At 42.0% G+C, this 27,285-nt stretch overlaps 2 protein-coding genes across 3 annotated transcripts; one reads left to right on the top strand and one right to left on the bottom strand.

Moving 5' to 3' along the window:
* Window positions 1-11,504: 11,504 nt before the first annotated feature.
* Window positions 11,505-13,604, bottom strand: kcna4 (potassium voltage-gated channel subfamily A member 4). 2 transcript variants are annotated; one of them, XM_022748906.1, is made up of 2 exons: window positions 13,417-13,604; window positions 11,505-13,335 (listed from the first exon to the last, which is right to left on the bottom strand). In XM_022748906.1, the coding sequence occupies exons 1-2, from the start codon at window positions 13,602-13,604 to the stop codon at window positions 11,505-11,507; spliced, it is 2,019 nt and encodes a 672-aa protein (XP_022604627.1). The 2 variants fall into 2 exon arrangements, with proteins under 2 accessions (XP_022604627.1, XP_022604617.1); XM_022748896.1 differs by having other exon boundaries at window positions 11,505-13,604.
* Window positions 13,605-24,328: 10,724 nt separating this feature from the next.
* Window positions 24,329-27,190, top strand: LOC111224431 (gonadotropin subunit beta-1-like). Its single transcript, XM_022748918.1, has 3 exons — window positions 24,329-24,391; window positions 25,471-25,654; window positions 26,916-27,190. Exons 2-3 carry the CDS (start codon window positions 25,496-25,498, stop codon window positions 27,117-27,119), a joined length of 363 nt encoding a protein of 120 aa, XP_022604639.1. The 5' UTR covers window positions 24,329-24,391; window positions 25,471-25,495; the 3' UTR covers window positions 27,120-27,190.
* The last annotated feature ends 95 nt before the right edge of the window (window positions 27,191-27,285 follow it).

Genomic DNA, 27,285 nt, shown 5'->3' on the forward strand with positions numbered 1-27,285 from the left:
CCGTCGCAATCTTGGCAGTGCCTGACTCCGCCCCCTCACTCCCAGCTAATCCAAAAACAGACAAAGAGGAGGGGCGTGTGTGGAGCCGAGACTAGTGCACGCCGGTTTGTGGCCACGCCCTCAATCCTCCATAACTGTAGTCCATAATAAAATGTAAACAGATGAGTTATATAAACAGGTGTCATGAAGGAGGAAATCAGCTCTAGAGACCAAAACAGTTTTTGTACCAGGCTGTAAACATGTTTATTTCTGCTGTAAAGTTGGACATTTTAACATGGGAGTCTATGGGGACTGACTCACTGTTGGAGCCAGACTCTAGTGGTCATTAGAGGAACTGCAGGTGTTGGTTCTTAAGCGTTGGATTCATTTTTGACGCTTGATTTTTACTGATATCTGACGTCCTTTGGTCTTCTAATACTAAGACACTTTAATTGTGTTTCTGATTTGCGTGTTTTAATTGTTGCCTTATATGACCTCCGTCATTTCATTTTTGCTGCCTTGTGTAATGTGGGTTTATAAAAGCGCTCTATAAATAAAGATTATTATGATTATTATTATTATTATTATAAATGGGGTTGATGAAAGCAGTGGAACCATGTAGTCAAATCGCAGCCTATCCAACCAAAACAAGAAGCAGAAAGCTGCACAGACATGGTCATACTTCTCTGCAGCTTTAGTAAATACACATCATTTGAACCGATACAAACAGCATTCATTAATGGGCCTTTCATTTTACTCAATCATATTCCTTATCATTAAATTAGATTTGAAAAGGTCCGCTAGACTCAGTTTTAAAAAAAAAAAAAAATGTTCACAGGAATGAAAATCTGTTGTATGATGTTATTTTGCTGGAGTTAAGGCTGCATGAGATGTGCTGTAGCCTAATATAGCAGGTCTACATGAATAATGTACATAATTTGACTGATCATTAGTCAGAGCCTCTGTAAAGCTTTCTCCTGGTATTTGGGTGGCGTATTTCAGCAGATTTTTAATTTTTTTTTTGATTGAGAAAAGCTGTAAAGTCTTCGTTGAGCTTGTGCACAGCGACCGTCCTCTCTCTTCTGTTTTAAAATGGCACAGAGGGACTGAAATTCAAACGTGCCTTGCAAAAAAAAAAAAAAAATTAGTAACTGCACAAGTGTCACGTCACATTCAGACTAATGTTGTACAGTGTTGGGGGCGAGGACGGCACATTAGTGTCACCATCTCCACGTCATCAGGTTTGGTCTGTCCTACACGAGCCCTTGGTGTACAGACAGGAGAGTTTGTCTGTTGTCTGATGCGATCACGAGTCGCTCGAGGTCTTCTCGGAAAAAACTGTTTTATCAGCACGTGGTCGGCTTTTAATTGCAGTTGAGCCGATGAGAAATTATGAAAACAAAGAGTGAAATCAAACGAATCAATAATAATTACGTCAAGGAAAACACACTGTGCTGACTGTTGAGGTTTGAGAAAAACAAAAGAATGATTAAATTATTATTTTTATTATATGTTTATGTATCCAAAGGCCAAAGTCTTGGTCATAAAACATTAAGTTTGATATATTACAAACTAGTTGAATCATTGATTTGACCAGCTGATACGACTCTAATGGACTCCTTTTATAAACATCATTTAAGTTTGTGTAACTCCACTGTTTATCTTCCATGTAGTGCATGTCAGTGATTACAGCCGACTATGATTGATACGTGTGCATCAAACGAACCTGATGAGTTGCTCATTTATAGTCACATTTATTATAATTTATGTCTGAGGTTTGTTTGTTCTCTCATATCTGATCAGACTGAGGTATGCGGTTCAGATTTCACCATTTTAAACATCTTAATTGTATTTAAACATCTGACAAAAGCTGCCCTCTAATAGTCGAACAAACGTTCAGTCGTTCAGTCAAAAATCATTCACCGCTGGTTTTTAGATAGAAACGTAAACAAGCATCTTGGGTTCACCTAACTGGGTATTTTTAGCAATAAAATAATACAGTATATTTTATTGCAATAACACAATTAAGATGAAGATGACATGCAAACATTCACCTGTCATTCATCCACCTCAGGCTCACCTCAGCTAATGTTAGCCACTTAGCATGGCGCTAACTGTGACGTTCTTCTTGCCGGTTGTAGCGACACATTCAGGATCGTTACTGCTTTTCCCGATGTCGTTAACAACCCTGGAGTGAAAACCATTTTCTGAAATATATATATTTAACTGATTAAATTAATTAACATCATAAACCTGTGACGACTAGTCAACGAATGGCTTGAACTAACGACTACCAGTGGGCAAGGAAAATCTTCGGTCGGGTGCAGCCCTACTTTTTCATTTTACATACTCTTAACACCTCACAGTGACAAAGTGTTATCCACAAACATGATCTGCTTTTCTCCGAGCTGCGAATCACCTGCAGTGACCAACGTCACAGTCAAGGAAGCTCATCCTAATCCTCTTTTTTTAAACCCTTTTTTATTCTTCTTATTCAAGACTGGGTTAAATGATAAAATTCATGTTAATTTGTGGCAGCTGATTCACTGATAGTATTCCTGCTCTCCATCCAGATTGCATTTTACAATAGATAACTCATGCATGTCTATCGACTTTACCCTCCAGTGATTTTGCAGACACGTACTGATGTGTGTGCGTGTGCATATGTGTGTGTGAGTGTGTGTGTGTGTGTGTGTGTATCTTGATTCCCGCAGCTGATGATCAGCATCTGCGGCCCCTCAAAAGTTTACAGGACCAGCAGGAAGCTCGTCCGTCGCTCACCAGCTCGTCTTCACGGGGAGCGGGAGAGAGAAAACTTTTTTATGGTTGAGCAGCTGCTCCATTTAATCAAATCTCAAGCTTGTTCATAAAAAGCTGCAGCGCTGTGGGATTTTAGGAAGCACACTGAAAAATGATGGGTGGGAAAAAAAAAAAAAACCCTCGACGTGATATGACAAATCTTTGAAATGCTTACCTTTCCCAATGCCATAACAAATCTGTAATCCTCTGTTGCCCCAGATTGTCTGTGTGTGACAGCAAACTTAATCAACGTTTTGACCACACACACCTCTGCGAGGTAAACCCACAGAACAGGATACCTTATCATATTCTGGATATTGATTTGTAAATGATCGTTATATTTCCCATCGTTTTGGAATCTCTGAAACCAAATCAGCATTTTTTCCTTTTAAACATTTGACATTAACTGTTTTCTTTTTTTGTTTTGTTTTGTTTTTTTTTTTTAGCATAAACAAAGAGAAACCCAACACGGAGACACGCGTGTAATTAGCAATACAATCTACACGTCTAGAATGGAGTAACATAATAAAGCCGGGGAAGCAGACAGATTAATGCAGCCAATTAGAAAGAAGGAGGGAAACAGTGGCGGGTGCAAAGACTCAGGTTGCTCTCCATCAATAGGGGGACATTATGTAACTGCTACATGGAAACCACGAGCTGGTTTAAGCTTACACCAGAGCTGTAATCCCAAGTGTGCTTTATTAAACACTGTGTTTACATGGAAAACTGGAGGTGACAAACGGTCTTTGTCAAGTACAAGATGGCCCCAGGCAATTAAAGATGTTAAGGTGGATCAGTTAATTGGTCAACGAAAGGGCAAGTTGTCTGAATATCTGTCTATAACCATAAAGGTGCCTTTTTAAAAAAAAGAAAAAATCCAACCTTGATCTCGGACGCTGGAAAACATTAGCACGTTCGTTATCTTATTTGAGCTAATTAAGGTAATATTAGCTCCATGAGTCTGTGACGTTTTAATGAGTCGTTTTAAAGTGAGAATCTTTTTAAAAGAGGTTTTACACAGTTGATTGTTACAGACAGATCCCAGGAAAAGACTCTGCATCCTCTCCAGGAGATGATCCACACAGAAGACTGATGAAATAAATAAATAAACAACATTGTTCTCGTGTTGCTATGTAGAGCTAGTTAATCCTGGCTTTATCAATATGATGAGGAAAACGTCTTAAACTGGCTTCAGGGTGAAAACAAACCAATGTGTTACGTCATTTCAGGTAACGTTCCCCGAGTGTACAGTTCCTAATGTTTGCTAAACGCCACACACTAATGATGTAATGCAGTTAGTTGATGATGTAATGCAGTTAGTTGATGATGTAATGCAGTTAGTTAATGATGTGCTCTTTAGCCTTGGAAGTAATGGGTAGTTTTGTGTTGCTTTTTGAAGTTCTGATGAAAGAAATCCCAAAACCAAACAACAGAAAAGAGTTATTTTATTATATTCTACTGTTATAAATGTGTTGAATTTTCAATAAGGTTAAGTGGCTATTGTGTTAATAAGTTACGTCAGTTTAAAGATTAATTATATATGTGCAAAATATAAGAATTAAAAACAGGATTATGAAGTCTGCCAAAATGTACTTCATCTTTTCACTTTAGTTTTTGTTGTAATTGTCTTTTTAGGTTATTAACTATTTATTTATTTTCAAAATGATGTCATGGCAGCCATTTCACACTGCAGTAAGACAAACAATATAAGTTCATCTTGAATATATATATATTATAGAAACTTCTGCTGTTAACAAAAGACAAAGTATTTTGGTGTGAAAACTTTTAACAGTTAAGTTTTCTAAGCTATTATTGGACGATCTTTGTTTAGGGGCGGGGTTTAGTGACAGGACCTGGTGATGTTATTTCTCACCTGGTTGACAGCCTGTTATCTTGACCTCACTCCTCTGTGTGTCTCTCAGCTCAGCAATAACCCGCGTCAACTCCACTCATCTCGAGTCAAAGTTGATGAATCCGCCCCGTCCTCTTTGAACCGCCGTTAATGATTTTTATAAGAAGGTAGCTCGGGCCGGCTCATTTTTTAAAACGGGACAACAATTATCATAAATACTCGCAGGATGACAACAGCCAGGATCGTCTGCTGTGTGTGTTGGCAGCGCGGCGAGCTGACAGGCCTTTATCAGGCCTGATTAATGCATTGGCAGGACATTCCAGCCTCATGAAATTCCACTCTGTTTTTTCTTTTTTTTTGTTGTTGTTTTCTTTTCGTGTTGCCTCGGTTACTTCCACGGAAAAGATTTCTATCACCCAGGCATGACGGCTCATCTATGAATTCATTATTTACAGTAATTACTTAAAACAATCCCTTTCAAGATTCTTTTTCTCACACAAGCAGCTGTTATTATCATTATTATTATTATTATTACATTGTTATTATTATGTTGTTGTTCCAGTCTGTGTAATTATGCTTGATTAATGATTTTCCCACATAATCGTTACAGTTGGATCAGTGGAGAAACTGTTTAACATTTAACCATGTATTTGTTTTTACACACGATACAAAGGTTAAACTTTCTATATGAATGATTGGAGCTACACTCAGGACTGAGTCTGAGCACCTGTACATTGATTTACACCTTAAATAACACTAGTAAACATTGAGCGAATACACATGACAGGAGTTACAGCCATCGTGCAATCCCTTAGGAAAAACATGGAAAACAGCAGAATTAGTGAAGAGCTGTTAAATTTCCTGTGAATTGATTAAACAATTCAAGTAATTATTCAGCAGCTCTCGCTGCTAGCAGCAGTAGTGGGTCTGTTAGGACACTTAGTGGTGGTCGGTGTCACATTAGAGGTTCCCTGCAGAGATGTCTGACCACTGTGGAGCAATGTTTTCATGCTTGGGTCCTTGTTTTGCTTCTCTCCGCCACACACACACACACACACACACATGCCGGTGACTTAATACTCAGTCGTGCCAATGGTTTCACACTATTCCAGCGCTCGGCACGTGGTGGTCGTGGTGATGTGGCAAGAATAGTAGCAGCAAAAGGAAGAGGGCTGCAAGCCGGCGAACGTGGACGTAAACAACTCACAGTTCAAAATAAGATCAGTAAACACAACTAGTGTCGTCATTGCGTGCCCTCCTGTACACCTGTGGCTTCAGGTACAAAGGAGGGCATAGCTCCACCCACCTCCAGCTGGAGCAGAGATCTAATCCGCCACCTGTTGGTGTGAACACGCTTAAAGATTTACGTTTACATTCAAGGTCTAATGTGAAAAAGCTGAGTCTTCCCACAATGCACCGTTATTACCATTAACAACCTGCTAGTAAATCCCACCATCAATGCCCACTTTAATACTCTTCATCACTTCCGACACCATATTCATAACCAGTGTCGGTCGCTGCTGCATGTGTTATGTTCTAGCAGTAAATACGCTGTGCTCTCCAGTTGCTTACAAGATGTTTTCAGCCTTTAATGTGCTAAAAAAAGAGAGACTGTCTAAAAAAGAAAGTGCCTTAAAACTTGGGCAGGAGGATCAACAGTGAAATAAACTGGTTTATCTCACAGTTGAATCATTAAGTTTCCTGTTTTATTGACTACACCAATCTTAAACTAACACAAAAATATTTAATATATCTAATTAAATAAGCTTGTCTTTCTTCAAGAAGGTTGTAATGTTCAGTTTTCAGTTTTTGTTATTGTGTAACACTGAAAATTACACTGAACTGCAGACGTCGAAATGAAAACAAAGATGATTAAAGTTAGTCTGAACTAAAATTGAACATATAATCTTCATGGAGGAAGGATTTATTGCAGGTTTTTGTAATAGCCTGCATTAGTTTTAAGGCGTACAGCAGTTGATGTTATGTCATAGTCGTAAAAGTATATTGTAAGGTCGTCCTATACTCTGTTTGTGCTTCATGCAGGTCAGTCTTTATGTTAGCTTTATGTTGCCCAGTGCATGCTGGGAATAGGGCTCCAGCCCCCCCCCCGCGACCCTGAACAGTTAGAAGTGGATGTGAAAAGATGGATGGGTGTCTCAGGCTGCAGCTCGCAGTCATTTTCTGAGCAGCTAAATGAGCCATTTGTCAGCGGGGTCAGCCGTGACTTTGACCTTCGGTCGTCAGCACAGTTCTGCTGCTGTTATGCAGAGCAGGTTGTTTCAATCTGGAAGAGTCAACTGAGACATCAAGTGTACAGTGTGGACTGTGAGGAGCCTAAGTCAATAACACATGAGTAAGAAGCAGATAGCCTGATCGTTCTGTACAGGTACATACACCTCTGTAAAACTCAACACGATGTAGTGAAATATCCTCTTTTCTAAATTAATTCAACTTTTATTAATATGTTGGTATTTTAGGGAATGTGTTTCCATGATACATTCCTCCAAACGTATGTTTGAACATTGTCAATCAAGCGTAAATTACAAACTAATGAGAGGCCCTTAATCAAAGCTCCAGCTGAGAGCGACGCAGTTAAAGGGGCAGTTCGGGTTATTTGACGTGGGGTTCTGTGAGCTAGTCATGAAGAGTCGATGTGTCACCTGCAGTAGATTGTGTTTTAGACAAACGCCCACCGAAACAATCCGATACCTGTTTAAATGTACGCTTCATGTAGAATATTTCCAGCGGTTTATCTTCCCATCAGAACAAAGTGAAGCTCAGCTCTCTCTGATTCACTCAGCTGACCTGCGGCTGCGGCGTGATACAGTGGAGTAGGTGCGCTTGTGCGTAGGAATACAGTAGTCCAGCAGTTGAGAGAAATGTAGTGCAAAAGGAAAGTGCTGTTTTGACAAAGAGATAAAAGCTGGAAATATTCTACATGAAGCTTCATTTAAACAGATATCGGATTGTGTCTAAAACATGTTGTTTCTGGTGGCCCCGCCCACAGCAACACATGTTCCTGGACGCCTCTCCTACCTGGCAGCGCACTGATCTGAATCTGCTGCAGGTAACACACTGACTATACACACACACACACACACATATTCTCTCAATTATATTTTGGTGGCCAAAGGTCAAAGGTCACGGCGACCTCAGAAAAAACAGCTTTTAGCCATTGCTCAAGACTTCACAGCAATTATGACCAAATTTCACACAAATGTTTAGTGTTTTCTGACTCTGGATAAACGGGGATCTAAGCTGGGACTAGTCTGAGTGGCGGAGGGATCCGACCGCGAGGAGGTGATTCTAGTTTTCTATGTGACTCTGTGTTAATTACTCTGTAACAGCATTAAGATAAATGCAGGAGCCACCTTCAGGTGCTTACATTTTCACTTTTTAATTGTGCTTTAGAGTTGCATTATATTAGCAACCAAATTTGTAATTAATTAAAGTACAACAAAGTAATTGCCACTGGGCATTTGCCCACGTTTGATAATCCGGCTTTGGCTCTAATAAAAATAAAACCACTAGAGTTCATTCTACAAGAAAATCTGAATCACTGCAGTTTACTATTGTTTTACACTGAGCACTGGAATGGATCGTTGTGACAAACATTTATCAATGAGCATTAATCCATATAAGATCTGAATATTGAAATATCATGTGAAACTGTTTATTTTTTCTGACCAGAAGAAGAAGAAGAAGAAGAAGAAGAAGTCGTCCTGTATTACTGGACTGGAACGGAGCAGAGCAGCAAACACAGCAGAGAAGCTAAAACCTGCAGGTCAGTGACTCAAACTATTCACTGATGGATCAAACAGGTGAGTAACTTTCTGCTCATTTCTACTTCCTGTTGTTACACAACCAGGTCAGACACCATCTACCGCACACACTCACTTTCTTTCCACGTCTCCTCTACGTCCTTTGACAAGCATGGGATACCTTTTGAGGAATAACCATAAATAACTCTCACTTTGTCACGTGGCCCGGCCATATGGTCTAAATCTGCACTACAAAGACTCCGGCGTGCACGTGACAACAGGTCGCCGTGAACGGTGAGAAGTATTCAGCTGTGTTCTGTGGCTCAGGATGATACGGGCTGTTTTCACAGTCGGCTCAGCAGCTACAGGCCTAAGAATATGCCTGACCCACACACTTTGCTTAAAAAAATGTTTTGGATTCCGCCTCTTGCCATAAGCCATATTATGTAAGTGCTAAAGTGTGAGGTATCAAGAGGAGATGGCGCCGTGCCAGGACAGTGCCGTGTGTGTGTGTGTGTATGTGTGTGTGTGGGGTTGTGGGTGCAGGTGTTGAAAGTATCTTGTATGAATAGTTCCTCTGAGGATACAAACACACAGAGCAATAAATTATTATATGCTGATGCAGTGATTATGTGCTGGGGGACGCTGAGAAGCGCTGATGAAGTGAGCATGGATTTACTGTATTAATGCAAATGTCTGTAGATTGTGACAAAAGTTGGAAACTTTTAAATGGAGCTGTGATGCTGTTACTAATGCTCAAAACTCCACAACAATTTGAATGTTTCCTCAACTTTTTCCAAAAGTTTTTAAGCCCAAAAACTCTCATGACAGCAGCTTTATATAGAGATGTTTAACACACATCTAACAAATGTTCTTATTTCTTACTGTATTGTTTATTTATTTAGAATATAAACCTGTTGTATCTTAGACCCCATCTGCACATCTGGACACCTTGACCTTAAATACCCATCCAGAGATAAAAATACTCTGCTTTTAATAATAATTTGCATGTAGTTCGGTTTTTCGCTCAAAAAAAGTTCAGTTTATCTGTTTGAATTTCTTTAAATTACAACTAATCCTGCCTCATTGAGTCTATAAACGTGCAATATGCAACTTCAGGCCTCAAGAAGCCTCTTGCTGTACTTTACTGTAAAGTATTCTCACTGTTTGTGCACCTGAGGATTCAAACTCGTGTAAATCGTACACGGCAGCACAGGTGTCTTTATGTTGTGATGGCCACACGTCTTTAACTGAGGTTTAAGGTGAGCACAGAGAAACTGTCTCCAGCACAGTGAAGCTCAAACATCCAGTTCAAGTAACACAAAAACAAGAACTAAAGTTTTGCCATATCTGGAAAAACAACATGTAAAGATTAATGCAACTGTGCATGATAAAAGTAATGATTCAGTCCATGTGCCTGTGTCACAATGTCCTCATGCTACACTGGCTTTGGAAGGTGAGACAGCAGAGATGAAAACAAGGCAGCTCTGGACTAAAATCACTTCTCTCTTGCTGTGAATACACCGTCCAACCAAACAGGCAAAGCACATTTCCAGAGTTAAATAAAATAGCTGCTGTTCTCAAGCTGCTTTTGTAAACTCTCCACACAGTCTATTAATGAGCCGCAGAATCCAGAAACCTTTGTCATAAACTCTCAGCAGGCTGACCTGATGTCACGGCAGATGACATCATCACAGCCATTGTGAATGAGAGGGCGTTTTTAATGTCGATGGATATGCAGCATAATCATCACCTGACCACATGTATTTTATGCGCTTTTACGCACGCGTAATCGTGTGCGTCATTGTTTGATCAAGGGGAAGAACTGAGGGCTGAGGATGAAGGTTATAGGTGAAGTATTATAAAGACACAGAACAGTGCGTGCTGCATGTGTTACCCATCTTTCAGATATTCTTTTGTTTTCATCATCACTGTCACACGCGAGCTGCAGGCCACGTACCTTGGAAGACATCCACACCCCGGAGATCCTCTGAGCTCGGAGATAATCATAGTCCTCTTGAGAAAAAAAAAATTTTGTGCACGAAGTCCAGCGGACAGGAGAGGAAGTTGCTCGCACACTCCCCCTCCGAGGAGTTTCCACAACAGAGTCATTTTTGCTATAGCTTTCCATCTGCGTCCGTGTAAAGGGATATTGTCATTTTTGAGGTGGTTTTAAATGAAACTGGGGAAACTGTTTGTCGCCAAGGCTCCGAGCCCTGTCCTGTTACAAAAACCTGGCGGGGCAAGTCATTCCTCCAGCCATTTTTTTATTTTTATTTTTTTTAAATCTGGTGATTCATGTGCTTAGCTCTCATGGTGGGTCGACGACACAAGGCCTGTTGTGGAAAAGCATACTCGTGTAGATGTCATAAAAATAATTCTAGCCCTGGTTTATTTGATGCTAAATGCTTAATGAGCGTTTTGTTAATATTAAGTGTTGGAACAATAACAAAACTTTTTTCTGTATTGGACTCCAATTGTCAGTGGCAGCGAATGAGAGGGGTTATAAATATCCTTACTTTGCTCTCTGGGTGAAAGTTGCTCAAACATTCTTCAGCTAAGTGGTCAGAGGATTACTAAATTATTGCCACTTGCATGGCCTACAGTTTTTGTCTCTGAAATAAAAATCTGCCCAAACCCAGCGCAAATTCTACATTAGTGCAAACAATTTTTTTTTAACTTTATTGCATAACAGCAAAAAAACAAACAAAAACCGATCATCCCCTATCTGTTCTGTTATTGACAGATGAAACTCATAAAGTGCGAATGCATAGGCTGTCTTCTCTTCAATTTGGATTTGATGTCAGATTCGGAAGCCCGCGCAGGTCGGATGAACTCATTAATAAACCCATAATTGTTTCTAAAGGAGAGGATTTGGGATAAACTACTCTGAGATGGAGAGAATGAACATTTGCCAATTGGTGACTTGTGTGTGTGTGTGTGTCTCTCTGTGTGTGTGTGTCTCTGGGTGTGTGTGTGTTGGGAGGAGGGGGGGGGCTCTGAGACGTGCGTAAAACGTGTGTCATGGGGACCACCTGCTGTTGGGCGTACAGTGTCTTAATAGGGAATATTCTTCTTCAAACAGAAAGAAAAAAGGGAAACTCTACTTGTAATCACACGTCAGTCTGAATGGATTTTGAGTTAGTACTGTTTTTTCTGCTTATGTCTGTGCCGTTTCCTTTACTGGGGCTTTTGTCCAGACCGCAGAGCGACTCAGTGACCCCCTCCTCCATCTCCATATACTCCGCTTTGTCACCCAGCGAGGACCCAGAGGGCGAGCCTTTGAATTTCCTTAGAAAGTCCGGGAAGTAAGGGCAGCCCGGGGGCATGCTCTCCACCACCGGCGGCTGGTCCTCGTTGTCGGTCTCCCTGTGGTAGAAGTAGTTGAAGTTGGACACTATGACCGGCACCGGGAGCGCGATGGTTAACACGCCGGCGATCGCGCACAGGGAGCCCACGATCTTCCCGCCGACAGTGATGGGCTTCATGTCGCCGTAGCCCACCGTGGTCATGGTCACCACGGCCCACCAGAACGCGTCGGGGATGCTCGTGAACTGAGAGGTGGGCTCGTCCGCCTCGGCAAAGTACACCGCGCTGGAGAACAGGATGACACCGATGACCAGGAAGAAAATGAGGAGGGCCAGCTCCCTCATGCTGGCGCGCAGGGTATGACCCAGGATCTGCAGCCCCTTGGAGTGTCTGGACAGCTTGAAGATGCGGAACACCCGGACCAGGCGGATTATTCTCAGGATGGCGAAGCTCATCGCCTGCTGCCCGTTGCCTTGGTGCTGCGCCAGGTCCGTGCCGAGAGTTATGAAATAAGGCAAAATGGAAACAATGTCTATTGAGTTCATAATGTTTTTAAAGAAAGCGGGTTTGCTGGGACTCGCGAAGAAGCGGACTATAATCTCAAAGGAGAACCAGATGATGCAAACCGTCTCCACGATGAAAAACGGGTCGTTGAAAGGAGTAAATCCGTGGTCAGGTTGAGAGGAGTTGTGTCGTGGCTGTAGATACTCTTTTTCATCCCTGAACTCCGGCAGCGTCTCCAGGCAGAAAATGACAATAGAAATGACAATAACCAGGACGGACACCACTGCTATCCCCCTGGCCGGGCTCGAGCTCTCCGGATACTCGAACAGGAGCCAGATTTGGCGCTTGAACTCGTCCTCCGGCAGAGGCTTTTCCTCCTCTTTCACAAAACCCTCATCCTCCCGAAACTTCAGTATCGCCTCCTCCCCGAGTTCATAAAACTTCACCTCCTCGGAGAAGATGTCAAAGGGGACGTTGACTGGTCTTTTCAACCGCCCCCCTGACTGGTAGTAGTAAAGAATGGCGTCAAAACTCGGTCGGTTCCGGTCGAAGAAGTATTCGTTCCTCAGCGGGTCGAAGTACCTGATTCGCTTGTCGGGGTCCCCCAGGAGAGTGTCCGGGAACTGAGTGAGAGTCTTGAGCTGAGTTTCAAACTTCAGCCCCGACACGTTGATGACGACTCTCTCGCAGCAGCCGCACTCGCTGTAAACGTTCTCGTATCCGGACTGAGGGCGCCGGTCAGTGATCGACACCGTCTCCTCTTCATCATCCATGTTACACAGAAAGCTCGACCTCTTGCTTCCCCGCTCCCCCTCCTCCTCCTCCTCTTCCTCGGCTCCCTCGGCCTCTTCCTCCTCTATCATGATGTCCTCCTCGGATCCGAGCAGTGCCAGCTCCGAGTGGCGCAGATCCCCGCCGAGAGTCGTCCGGCTGCGTCTCCACCGTCCGACGCCGCGCTGCTTTTTCCGCTCTCTGAGAACTCTCTGCTGCTGCTCGGGCTCCTGCTGGTGCTGTGGCGGCTGCGAGGAGGTGGAGGAGGAGGAGGAGGAGGAGGGGCGCGAGGCGGTACCGCCGCTGCTGATGTTGGCGTTCGTGGAGGAGGCGGCGCGAGACTGATGCTGGCGGTTGTTAAGGAGATGAGCGCTCGAGGAGGAGGTGGAGGTGGAGGTGGAGGTGGACCCCCCTACGCCGCCGCCACCGCCACCGCCGCCGCTGCCGCCGCCGCCTCCTCCTCCCTCCGCACCGGATCCACCTTCGGCAGCGGCCGCTGCAGCCGCCGCTCTAGACTGTGCAGCCTGGCGCTCCCTCTCGCGCTCCCTCTCCCGTGCGCGAGCTTGGGCATATCCGTAAGGCAGGTGACTATTGCACCCGCCATCCGCGCCCACCATGGCAAACTCCATCTTAAGTCAATGAGCGGTTCGGTCCGTGAGGGCTACGGCGGCCGCCTCAGGGCGACGTGGACGCGGGCCAGAGAATAAAAGTTGCAGCTCGGAGCGCGCAGAGGAAATGAGACATGAACCGCTTCGACCAATCAGTTGTGAATATGAGAATGTCAGAAAAACAAACGAACCTCAATTAGGTCCATGTTGCGTGCAGTCCATGTGGCTACTTACATGATAGGAGATATTGATCAGCCTATCCTCCCGTGTCGGCTCAGGCCTCTTATGACATCATTACCATAACCCAAAGATGTGAGGGCCGGCGGCATCGCCTGTTACGCAGACGCTCTGTGTCAAACTTGCAGCGCCCTTTTATTTGTTCAGCATCATAAATCACCAAGTCAACAAGCGACACCAAAACAGTCTCCCCGCGGTTCCTCCGGTGCCCATCAGGTGGTTAATTTCTCCACGACCAGGGCTGGTGCCCAAATGCGTCTTCTGATCCTCCGTGGTCACTCATGGTTGCCATTTTATGTGATGAGATTAAAAAGAAGAAGAAGAAGAAGCTGGATCTTTGCTGTTATATTATTATGGAGCTCCGGTGGATGTGAAAGACTTTATCCTTGTGTCGCTCTGGAGCTGAGAGAGAGAGAGAGAGAGAGAGAGAAGAGGAAACAGCAGAAAATAAATGAATTCATATTCATGTCCGTTGTTTTGGCGACTGCACAGTCCAGGATTCTACGCATCTGTTACAATATGAGGCGCTGAAACTTAATTGGCATATTATTATTGCCATTATTGTCATTATAATTGAGTTATTATGAAGCTATGCTGTTGGGAATGAATGCAGGGGAGACATTTATGTCTCGCACAGACATTACGCACGAATTTTCAGCTCATTAAAATCGCCTCCCTTCATTCTGACATTCATACTTACATGTGAAAAGGGGCCAAACGAAATCGCCTCAGCCCCCCTACAAACAAATCTGCTGGAGGAGAAGGAGGAGGAGGAGGAGGAGGAGGATGAAGAGGAGGAGGAGGAGGTAGGGTAGGTGAGGATGCAGTTCTTCCTCCAAATTCCCCACTTGATTTTTGGGGGGTAATATCACAAATCCCTCGTCGTATCCAACCAGCGACCATAACATCCACTACATACATCCGCGGTCTGACGCACTCTGAGGAGGACACTTTTTTGGCTGCGTCTCGACGTCTTGTCTCAATTCAACAGGATCTATCGCCACTTCAGCCCCCGTTTGTGCTGCATCGCTCCCGGTGTTTCGGCAGCAATAATTATTTAAGGGAGGGAAAAAAAGAAGAAGAAGAAGAAGAAGCAGGTGTGCGAGCAGCGAGTTGGCATCAATGACAGCTCCGCACGGTCACGGCGAAAAGATGCGAGGGGGGGTAAAAGTTTACCTTCACGCAGGCGAAGGGAAATGGCCCCATGGTTGAGTCTGAGCATCACACATCTGTCTGTCTGCCGCTGTAGCCCTACCTATATTCCTGTATCCCTCCCATTGTGTGTGTGTGATGATGGAGAGCCTCGGTGAGAAAGTCATTCATGTACTGCAGCGCGTGCAGGCGGTGCTCGGTCCTCCCCCAGTGGATGCAGCCGGTCACTGCGCACCGTGCTGCAGTCTCTCAGCCCGAGCCTCCTCTGCCCTTCATCATCACTGCTGGGGTGGCAACCGGTGTCCTTACACCCCCACCCCCACCCACCCACCCACCACCCCAAAAAAAAAACTAATGCATTGCTCTCCATTCATTCCTGAAGCAACGTGGTGTGTTTACAATTTTCAGATAAAATCATCCCACCCACCAAAACACTGGCTGTTTTACCTTTTAGAAACTATTCCTGTCAGAAATCCTTAGTTATTTTCGGTCATTTTAATCCCCACGTGACCAGAAATGGAAAGATTTCACCTGAGCCTGCACAGGTGTGAGTCACAAATAAGAGTTTACATCCAAAATGTGTGAATTTAACTCCTAGATATAATTTCTCCACAATGTCTCTGCACCTAAATACAGTTTTTTACCATCAATTCATGATCAATCAAGCAAAAATTACTAAAATAAAAGCTGTTTTCTTGTCTCTCAAAGATTAAGATTCCCAGTTTTATTTTACAGTAAACTGAATATCTTCTCTAACAAGATATTTGAAGCTGTCACCTTGGAAGTGGGATTGATATTTCTTTTTCTCTCTTGCGAAATTTAACAGACTAAACGATTGATTGATCAATAATGAACATAATCGTTAGCTGCAGCCTTAATTATTAAATATTTCTTTGACAACCCTCAAATAGACGTTTAGCTCTGCGCTTCAGCTGCGATACTACGTCTAATTTCCCCTGTGAGTAAACAGGAAAACCAAACATCATTAATATCCATTGTTTCTGCCATTACTTTGATATTTAATTAAGTAAAAGCAGCACTTAAAAGAGAATACCGCCCCGGTTTAGAAGTGAATTCATTTACGTAGTCCGTTATCCTTTTATCGTGTCCCACAACAGTTCAGTCGATAGAGATCGGAGAGAAAACCACTTCATTTTTGTCGACGCTGCAGATTACAGACAAGTAATCGGCTGTGACAGAACAATGCAGAGCAACTTCAGTGTCTACCTTAGTGGGAGTTTGTTTGGACATCCTCAGCAGTAAAAACACAAAGCAACGTTTCACTTCTTAGACATGAATGACATCAAATCCACAAGTGTCACTGACCTTCACACTGTAACCCAGGAAAAATACAGTTAGCTTATCCAGAGTCGTATAAGATATTAACTATTTGTTGTCTTGAGCAATGGCTAAAAAGTGTTTTGTGAGGTCACACTGACCTTGACCTTTGTCCTTTGTACACCAAAATCTAATCAGTTCATTATTGAGTCCAAGTGAATGTTTGTACCGAATTTGAAGGGATTCCCTCGAGGAGTTCTGAAGATGTTGCGTTCACAAGGCCAAAATTATGTTTTGTGACCTTGGCCTTTGACCTTTGACCCCAAAAATTCTAATCAGTTCATCGTTAAGGCCTAGTGAAGGTTTGTGTCAAATTTGAAGAAGTTCCGTCAAGTCGTAACTGAGCTAATGTGTCCGTGATAATGGGACTTACAACCCGAAAACAATATGGCTGCTCTGACTGTCGCCGGCAGGGAGACGTAAAAACACCCCTCAGTGTTGATGTAGAGAAAGATTCATTCTATAAACCAAAAGAAAGTGAAGCTTTTCTTCTGTTTCTCCCTTAAAGGTCCAATCCCCAAACGTTATCACCCACCACCATCACATCCCAAACCACCGGAGTAAGATCTGCCGTCCCTCCGGAACTGATTTAGAGATCTGTTTAGCACTAGACAATCACTGAATTAAAACTAATCATCATTTCTAATCTGTTAAAGGTTTGTTTATGTCATTAATGTGTCAGTGCGGCAGTAAAATGGTAAAATGCAGATTATTAATCATTAAATTTACATTCAGATTAATGTTTCTTTGTAAAACGAGCCAGGGTGGCGTCAAAGAAATGTTCCATTGTTTTAATGTTAACGTCAATAATTTCCTTGTAGTTTGAAACAGTAAGTGATTACTGTATTTTTTTTTTTACAAGAAAAGTTACAGAAATATGATACAAAATTAACATAATTAGGGTTGTACAACCATTAATTATGGGCCACATACAGAAAAAAGAAAAGGACTCTTCACTAACTCAACCTTTTTTTGTTTTCCTCTCATCCTCGTTCCACCTTCCTGTTTTTTTTCTGTTGTATATTGTAAAGAAATGTCAAAGCTGTTGCAGATTTCAACCAAACCTTGTTAAAAAGTGGTGTGAAATAATAGCATAAAATATTCCTAAATCTATACACGAGGATATCAAAAAAAGCGTCCCTCTCCTCCTCCATCAGGTCCCTGATAAAAAAAAAACAACAATGCCCAATGTGCCCTCAGTAAATGTCACCCAGAAATGACAAAAATATAATGAGCGCAGTGTGTAACTACAGCAGTTTCAGACACTCCCCTCTTTAATTTGAATCATATAATTTAAAACATCAGTACGCTACTTCATACAGTGTATAATTAAAGGTCATCCTCTCACTGGAGAAAACAGAGCGACACTGTTCGCTCCATGTTCTTTACATTTCACATGAGAGAAACCTGATTTTATTTTATTTATTTATTTATTTATTTTGACAGCAGGAGAAAGTGGAGTGGCCACTTTGGAGACTGTAACACAACAAATTACTGTGCTCAGGTATTAATGAGTCAAACAACACATTACTACCGAAAAAGCAATTAAGAATGCATTATTTCTTTTGAGTAATGAGTATTGAAAACATCAAGACAAGCCAGTGTAATGAATATCGTGGTGATTTTTCTTTAATGTGGCCACATTAGCTGCTATTTATATACAGGTATAGTGTGGAAATGACGATGCTTAACAAAAGGAAGATGGTTTCTGGCCGTTTATACTTTACTCAACAAGCAATCTGAGGATTAGTGACCAGTTTATTGCAACCGACAAAAACTAGAATCACCTCCTTGCAGTTGTATCCCTCCGCCACTCAGACTAGTTTCAGGGCACATCCCTGTTTATCCAGAGTCAGAGAAAATATGAACAATTTGTGTGAAATTGAAGTCTTGAGTAATAGCTAAAAAGTGAACTTGACCAAATTCTAATCAGAAAGTTGCTCAAGGAGATGTCCCGTTCACACGACCAAAACAGTGTTTTGTGAGGTCACTGTGACCTTGACCTTTGACCCCCAAAATCTAATCAGTCCACCCTTGAGTCCTAGTGAACATTTGTGCCAAATTTGAGGAAGTTCCCTTGAGGAGTTTCTGAGATATCGTGTCCACGAGAATGAGACGGACAGACAACCCAAAAACAATATGGCCTCCAGCTCTGACTGTCGCCGGCGCGGAGTGATAATAATACGTCAGCGATCTCTTATAAAGACTTCTGGGCACCTGGCGAGGTGACTGTCGAGTCACCGTTATTGATCAACCACCATATTGCCACCACAGATTTATTTGGGTCGTTTGGACAGTAAAGGTCTCGTTCATTGAGCCTTTGAAACCTCCTAGATTTAATTTGATTGTGCAGATAATTGGCTCTCCTGCAGGTAACGCTACACGATAACAACCATCAGTAGCTGGAGCCCGTTCAGTCCTGTCCGTTTGATTCAAAAAAACTCTAATTAGGACAAGAACGAGCCTGTTATTCCAGACCAGAAAACGGATACAATATTCCTCTAAGGAATCCTAATCGTTCCCTGAGGGGTTTCTTTAAATCTCTAGTTGTAAAACTCCTGTAGGGATATTTTTGGTTGCTTGTGCAGCCTCCTTCTGAAATGTTTTAATACAGTCACTGTGCTTCTTTTTCATGAGAGGAAATCTGAAACAAAATGAAAAATCCAATGCAGAGGCTTACACTTGTGAAATAATCAGTACTGCTGACAGAGCAAATATCACTCACTGATTCCACATACAGCTCGTCTTCACAGTCTCTCTCTGTGTTTCAGATATTTACCTCTGACATTTTTTTTCAACATGTTGGAAATCCTCCACCCACCACACACAGATCATGCACACTCACCCCTTGCACCTCATTGAGTATCCACCTCACTCAGCACCAGGGGGAGTTGCGAGGTCAGTAATAATAAGAGGTGATGGAGTGAGGATGGAGGGCACCTTATTAAACACAAGTGTGGATGCACTTTGAACTGATGCCAGGGCTGCAACACGGCCGCGTCTGTTGAGAGCATCCTTCTGCATCTTATCTAAACATACACAGAGAAGAAATCCAGCTTAACAAATTCAGTTTATTTAAAAGAAAAACAAACATTTAGAGGTGAAAAATGTGGTGAAGTAAGCCAGAACATGCATTTATCTACAAGTCACCCAGTTGTTCACCGTCACAGCAAAGTAAAGGGAAATGACAAACCCTGCATTCAAAAGTATTATATTGTTATTTAAGGAGAAAAAAAACTAGTGTTCTCTGTGTAATTTAATAAAAAAGCATCATTTCAAACTATCGGAGGAAGTCTGAAACATTTTAGACTGAGAGTCAATGATGCAATGATAACCTTGTGACCTTGTCAGTATGATGGAAAATCAGGTTTTGCATCAGTGGAGGGCAGGAAGGTTTCCTTTAGCCAGGCACATTTGTCTCCGTGAGACTGAGAATCCCTGAGAACGAAGTGCCTAATACTGCATGAAAAAGTCAGTCAGCTAAACTGCAGTAAATGGTAATATGGTTAAAATCAGTATCAGTATCTTTAATGAATATTTGTCCTGTAACGACAAATATCATGATACGATAAATGTGTTCAAATATAAAATAATCTGATTTAAAGAGCGTTTTATCACCCACCAAAATCTGTGCAGGTGTACTCCGACCCTGTGGCGTCACTGTTGGGTGAGCGTACAGGTGCAACAAAGCAAAGGTGTGGTCAGAGATGAAACAGAAATCCACCGATTTTTAAACATCAAACGCCTCGTGGTTGTCTGCCTCCGCCACTCAGACTAGTGCCAGTTTTTAACCATTTGGTTTGCTGTGTGAAGTCTTGAGTAATGGCTAAAAAGTTTTTTCGAGGTCACTGTGGCCTTGACCTTTGACCCATGATCCCCAAAGTCTAATCAGTTTGTCCTCGAGTCCAAGTGAATGTTTGAAGGGATTTCCTTGAGCAGTTCTCAAGATATCGTGTTCACGAGGCCAAAATCATGTTTTATGAGGTCACCGTGACTTTGACCTTTGACCTTTGACCTTTAAAATGAAGTCACAAAATTCTAATCGGTTTGTCCTTGAGTTCAGGTGAACGTTTTTACCAAATTTGAAGAAATTCCCTCAAGGTGTTACGGAGACATTGCGTTCACAAGGCCAAAACTGGGGTTTGTGAGGTCACCACGCCCTTGACTTTTGACCTTTGACCCCCAAAATCTAATCAGTTCATCCTTGAGTCCCAGTGAATGTTTGTGCCAAATTTGAAGAAGTTTCGCCAAGGCGTTACCATGAGTGTGAATCGATACTAACAGGTGAACCGAGTGGTTACCTGTATTGATGGTCAGGTAGAAAGTGGTTCTGAGTGGCGTCTTGTCTTTTCTACAAAGACTTATGACCATTTTGGGTTGTACGTTCATCCGTCCCATTCTCGTGGATCTCAGTAACACCTTGACGGAACTTCTTCAAATTTGGCACAAACATTGACGAGGACTCAAGGATGAACTGATTAAATTTTGGGGGTCAAAGGTCAAAGGTGAAAGTCACAGTGACCTCACAAAACATGATTTTGGCCTTGTGAACGCAATATCTCCAGAACTCCTCAAGAGAATCCCTTCACATGTGGCACAAACCTTCACTTAAACTCAAGGACGAACTGATTCGATTTTAGTGTTCAAAGGCCGAAGGTCACAGTGATGAAAAGAAAACACTTTTTAGCCATTACTCAAGACTTCAATTTCACACAAATGGTTAATATCTTATGTGACTCTGGATAAACGGATGTGACCTGAAACTAGTCTGAGTGGCGGAGGGATACGACCGTGAGGAGGCGATTGTAGTTTTAGGGCCAGAATGTTTGAAAGCAAAACAATAACAAACTGTAAATGTAAATCCAAACCTGTAACAAGAGACAGTAAATGAGACAGTAAATGATCTCAGTAAACAGTATTTAAAAATCCTGAACCACATGAGATATTTAAAGACAAAATAAAAGAAATAAAACAACAGATATGGAGTGAGACTGGAAATAAAAATGGTGAAGGAACAAAACCTTCCACCTCCTTCCACACGGAAACATCCAACACCGTCACCACACCAAACACACAAAAGTCTTGTCCTCGGCTGTGCTGTGGAGGCGTTTGTTTAGACCTGATAGAAGGAGGGAGTGTGTGTGTGTGTGTGTGTGTGTGTGTGTGTGTGTGGTGGTGGTGGTGGGTGGGGGTGGGGGGGTGATGCAGTGCGCTCAGGGCCTCGGCGAGTGTTTTTTGCATGCGACACAATGATCTTAAAGGAATCTGTTTCTGTGATCACGAAGTGGTTCAGTAGCAGATGGAGCGGAGGAGGCGAGGCTCTGCAGAGAGGGGGAGCAAGGTGTGACTGAGTGGGTTTGTGGATGTTGTCGGTCCTGTTATGGCCGCGTTTACGACGTGTTGATAAAAAAAAAGCGAGAGGATCCTCTTCCAGAGCTCAAAACCAATGACCCGAGACTTAAATTTGTGATGTCAGCGAGATGTACGGCTCCGCACTGTTTTATATGTGCCTTCATACAAAGCTTGTTTGAGCTTTTGCGCCCATAGGAGATTTCGTGCGCAGAGTTATGAACCAGAAAATCATTCTGGGCACTGAAACCATCACCTCGTCCATCATTTCCAAATTGATTCCCAGTGGACGTTAATGTGAAATTACAGCAGGCCCTCTCTTGTTATGGCTGTGGGAAACAGAGATGAGACGCTCACCAGGGTAGATTCTGTTTATTTCAAAGCTGCTTCAAGTATTGTTTTCTCTTAGCTCGGCGCTGCACAAATTAGCTATTTTTAGGACCATAATATTGACATGTACTTGAAAGTCTTACCTGATTCCAGGTCGACTGTAAATAAGGTCTTTATGGAATTTGCATATCAATGCGCTGCAGGCAGGGATGCAGTGGTTTCAGCTCCATACTTAATAAATCAATTTTCAGTACAGATGCGCTCGTTTTAAGAGGAATTACCAGCCGTTACACAAACTGCTCCGAAAATGACTAATGATGTGTTCTTCTCTGAATACAAGATTAATCATTTATGACTGCCGTTCATTAAGGACAGAATGCATTGCTAACAATGATGTATTTCAGCTGAGATTTTTTTTTTTTTTCCTAAAGGAAGTGGCGCCTTAGAGGACAGGGGCGACACTCTATAAAAGTCCTTGTTAGGCAGGTATGGCAGTTCAGTCCCCGGTGGCTGCAAGGGCAGACGGAGCAGCAGTCGGATGAACTGTGGCTCCTGCCCAAGTAGTTATATGCTACTGTCACTGCAGCCTGTCCAGCTGGTGGTGCAGTGCTAACTTTTTTACTGAATGCAGCAGAAGACAGAGTTTCAGGAGCAGACCTGGAGGCTGTTTCAGCTGCAACAAAAGGGAAGGGGGCAAAAAGAAAAGTTTTTAGGTATTTGTACTTTACTTCAGTACTTCGTTTCTATGTTACTTTATACTACATCGATATATACAGCAGAAATCTTGGTGTAATATTTCAAACCGGACCTCCTCGTAGAAACAGTTTGTGCACTCATGTTTTCATCAGCTAAGGATTATACTGCAGCTGTAGACTAAGGTCATATTAGTCCCATTTTAGCCTCCTTACAGTGGCTACTGTGTCTTTCAGGATCAATTTTAAAATACTAATAAACTGGAATAAACTGTGGATTTGCTGTTAGAGCCTCCAGACTTTGGCGTGTCCTGTCTATGGAGATCAGGCCCCAGTTTAAAACATGATTCAAAACATACTTGTATAAATCAGCTTTTATTTCTTGATGTCAGTGCTTTTATCTTTGGTTTTATTTTCTTTTGTCTGCTCTATTGTTTTAACACACATATTTGTAATTCTCATCCTGCTAATCGACACGTTACTTCTTCTCTGTGTCTTTTATTGCTTTGTTTTGTTTTTTTATGTTTGTACAGCACTTTGTTTGAAAAGTCCCATATAGCGATAAATAAAGTTATTATTACATTGATCCTTTTTACTCTGCACATTAATCTGACAGCTATGTTTACACGTTACTTTGCAGATTTTACAGACAAAACATTTGATCATCTTGAAAATGATAATGATCCAATAATAAACAGTAAATACTGATATAATACTCTGAAAGCGGCACAAGTACTTTTGTTTTTGGTATTTGCGGAGACTTTAACTTGAATGCAGGGCTTTGATCTGTAACAGATTATTTGTTCAGTGTGGAGCTGCTGCTTTTTCCTCTGGATCAAAGTGAAAACTGAAATCCACCTCATTAATAAAAAACAGAAAAACTTTGGAGGGATTCATTTGGATAGATTATTCATACAGATTTATTCCTGCCGATGAGCTTCCCTGCAGCTGTAAATGTTGATGTATCAGTTTTTGGATCATGCGCCAAAAAATCAGAAAAACACTTAAAGCCACGGTGGGAAACTGTTTTTTGTTTTTTGTTTGTTTTTTGTTTTTGTTTTTTTGACTTTGGCATCCCTCAGTGTTTGCAACAAAAAAGACTCTGGTGGTGTCTGTCTGGATTCAACACTGTTTTGAATGTGAGTCTGAGATGAATGGGCTGAAAGCAACAACGTAGATTCACGTGGTCGGTCTCATTTTTCAAAAAAGAAAGAGAAAAACGTTGCTTTAATTGCCGTGAATACATAAAACGACTGACTGCCCTCAGTCTGTGACCACCCGTGTGTGTATGTCCTCTCTATGTCCCAGAAAGTAATGGAAATAAATCAAATCAAAGCAAATGTCAGTGTTTTCCCTCTCGCTGTGGGGGCAGACGCATGTTTACAGCCGTGCGGTCCAGCTGAGCCTTTCACTCCTGTAACCTAAACAAGATTTCCGAAGATACCGACTCGCTCCTCTTCGTGATGCGTAGGAGGAAAAAGGCCTTGAGCCGCGGGCCGCCGCCGAACCGCTGGGGGAAAAGAGACGAGGATTTGCTTTCAAGTCTAAACAGGTGGGAAAAAATATCGCCGAGCCGAGGCTGAACAGATTAAACGGATTTACGAGCAGCAGTATTTAAGTAACGGAGAGGAGAGGACGGTCACAGGTGGAGCAGGTGTTCACAGAGGAGAAGAAGGAAGGAGACGTGCAACTGAGATTCAAAGCAACAAGGTACGCCTTCTTAAAACTGATGTAGTTTACATGCAAACGGCTGAAACTGTATCAATGATTTATAGTTGCAGCGCTTCCTGTGAAGAATTAGATTCATCATTATAGTTTTGTTCAAAAGTGAAAGTCTGGATAGAGGAGTTAAACTGCAAGAAGTCTTAAAATATGTACTTGATCATTCAGTCTCTCAGTTTTATCTCTGATCACTTTCGTTCTGCTGGTGTTGAGGGATATTTTTCTAACATGCATCTTGATGAATGTGTTTTTATCAACAGTCACTAAAGTCAAACACAAAACATTTTCTCACTGGAGTTAGGAGAGATCCATCTCAGAGATTTCCTCCTGTGTTTAATGTGTTAAAAAGATGCATTTAAAAAAAAAAATCAGCAGACGTGTAATCCACAGAACAAACTGTTTTTCTTTTTGAATGTGGAAGTTCTCGACCTTGGAAACTGTAACAGCATTTTGACAAAATGTGATCTGAATCTAAACTGTGAGACTTGATGGAAACCTCCAGAAAAAGCCAGTTAATGGACTTAAAGATTATTTCATCCTTCATCTATTATTATTCATCCGTTATTAGATCAAAGGGAAACGGCTCACAGTTAGGTGTGTTGATTATTAAGAGGAACCAGCACATTGTTTCAAGAAGGACGTTTTTGCTGTTGAGTTTTAAAATGTAAATTTAAACATTTGAGCGCCACAAATATAATTCTGTTCTCCTCAGTTGTGTTGAGGTGGATGAATATCTCTTAACCTTGACATTTAAACACAGAACTTACTGTGTGGCTGATTAATGTGTAACCCAGGGGAATAAGAATATGAGGATAAAGAAATGAATTTCAGTGAATAGAGGCTCTAAAAATAAACTTGGAACAGTTTGCTAACACAATTTATCTTCTTGTTATATATTTCATTACAGATTTTATTCCATGATTTATACTAGTTATCAAATCTGACTTCTGAATATCACCTGGAGATAAAAACCACCATTAAACACACTCCTTTAATCCACATTACCTTGCTGGACCCTCTGATTTGGTGTAAAATCTGATGTGAGACCTGGTCCCCTCTTGTGGCAGGAGTCTGCGCTGCACCCAGCAGAGGATGCAGCTGGTTGTCATGGCAGCAGTGCTGGCGATGGCGGAGGCGGGGCAGGGCTGCAGCTTCGGCTGTCACCCGACCGTCGTCAACATCTCTGTGGAGAGCTGCGCCGGCCCCGAGGTCGTCCGCACCACCATATGTGCAGGACAGTGTTACCACGAGGTAACGGTCGATTCTCACTCTGAACACGCTGCAGCGAAGTTACAGATCAGCTCTTTGTTCATAATAACTTTAATTATTTAATCTGCTTATGTGTATGAAAATGTGAAGCTCAGCTCTTACTGATCATGCTCCAGTGTCCAAAGTGTCACAGTGTTAATGTTATAGGGTTGAAAACAGTATTGATTATGTTTGATAAGGGAGAATTTTATTCAATTTCACCATTATTATCATTGTGAAAACAACAGATTTATTAAAGTTACACAATTAAACAACAGGATGGAGAGAGACAGGTCAACACACGGGAAGGTTAAAGGATAGTTTTAACATCTTAACGTGTTATCTTAAAACAAAAGTCAGGTGCCGTGTGAAGCAGATTTTGCTCGCTGTAATTATTCCTCCAGTGACTTTTAAACGAATCCTTCCTGAAGCGCGTCCAACGTAACTGATGTGGGACAAAAGTCACAGTCCATGTTTTGTCCTTCAAAATTAAATTAAATTAAATTAAATTAAAGGGAAGGGGAGGGAAGAGTTCAGAGAGCCACGGCTGTTTCAGTCTGTTTCATATCGACACCTGAAACTGAACTGACTTTGTTTCAACTGAAAAATGTTATGGAATATATAATAATTAATAATAAAGCCCAGGATTATTAAATTATCTCAATTATGATTAACTAGTCTATCTGGATAATTTCATCAAGTGAAACTCAGAATCTTCTCGAGTCTTGAACACAGACTAACAAAAAGCCCTGTTGAATGTTTTATTTTGAAAAGCTAACTTGCTTCCTGAAGCCTGCAGGTCAACTGCTGCATTTACAAACTTCTTTGATTTAAATAAACCTTTAACTGTGACACATTAGATTTAGTTGTGGTCAATATTTATTTATTAAAAGTAAAGATTATAGAAAGTGACAGATTTTATTGATATATTATCAGCTTGTCAGTCATTTGTAAAGTGCACTAACCTGTACGAAAGGTGCCGTCGAAAGAAAAGTTTTTCTTTTTCAAGAGAGACCTGTGAACAAAAAATATCCATATACAGTTTATACATAGACAGACATAAATTCACAGGGTTTACAGTGGACACACACAGAATAAGTCACAGACATACATTAATATATGAGTACAACGAGATTTGACCATTTGTCGGATGAATTTCATTTATAATTTTTATTTAAAACTGGATTAAAGAGATGATCATTCTTTCACTTGTTGTTTTGAAACTGAGCTCATTGTGTTTGTGTCCTGCCCCGCTGACGAACAGGACCCGGTCTACATCAGCGACTACGACTGGCCCGAACAGAAGACCTGTAACGGGGACTGGTCCTTTGAGGTGAAACACACTCCTGGATGTCCGGTGGGCATCAGCTACCCCGTGGCCAGAAACTGCAAGTGTGCCGCGTGTAACGAAGACAACATGTTCTGTGGGCGCTTCCTCGGAGACGTGTCCAGCTGTCTGTCCTTTTAGAGAGCCGGTTCTCCATCCTTACGTTTACTGTGTCACTTGACTTGGGACTGAAATAAACAGGCATCACTTACTGTTTTTGGCTTTTTCTAATTTGTCCCGTCTTTTAATCCGAATAACGACAAGAAAGTGTCTGTTGCTGTAAATGTAAATAAATGTCCCACCAGCA

Source organism: Seriola dumerili, unplaced genomic scaffold (assembly GCF_002260705.1).
Source record: "Seriola dumerili isolate Sdu_G_001 unplaced genomic scaffold, Sdu_1.0 BDQW01000011.1, whole genome shotgun sequence".
Classification (NCBI taxonomy): Eukaryota; Metazoa; Chordata; class Actinopteri; order Carangiformes; family Carangidae; genus Seriola; species Seriola dumerili.

Bases quoted from the DNA above. Each gene is read 5' to 3' on its own strand.
- kcna4 (XM_022748896.1), bottom strand. From the start codon at position 13,604: ATGGAGTTTGCCATGGTGGGCGCGGATGGCGGGTGCAATAGTCACCTG.
- LOC111224431 (XM_022748918.1), top strand. From the start codon at position 25,496: ATGCAGCTGGTTGTCATGGCAGCAGTGCTGGCGATGGCGGAGGCGGGG. The intron at 25,655-26,915 runs GTAACGGTCGAT...GCTGACGAACAG, and splicing joins CAGGACAGTGTTACCACGAG to GACCCGGTCTACATCAGCGA.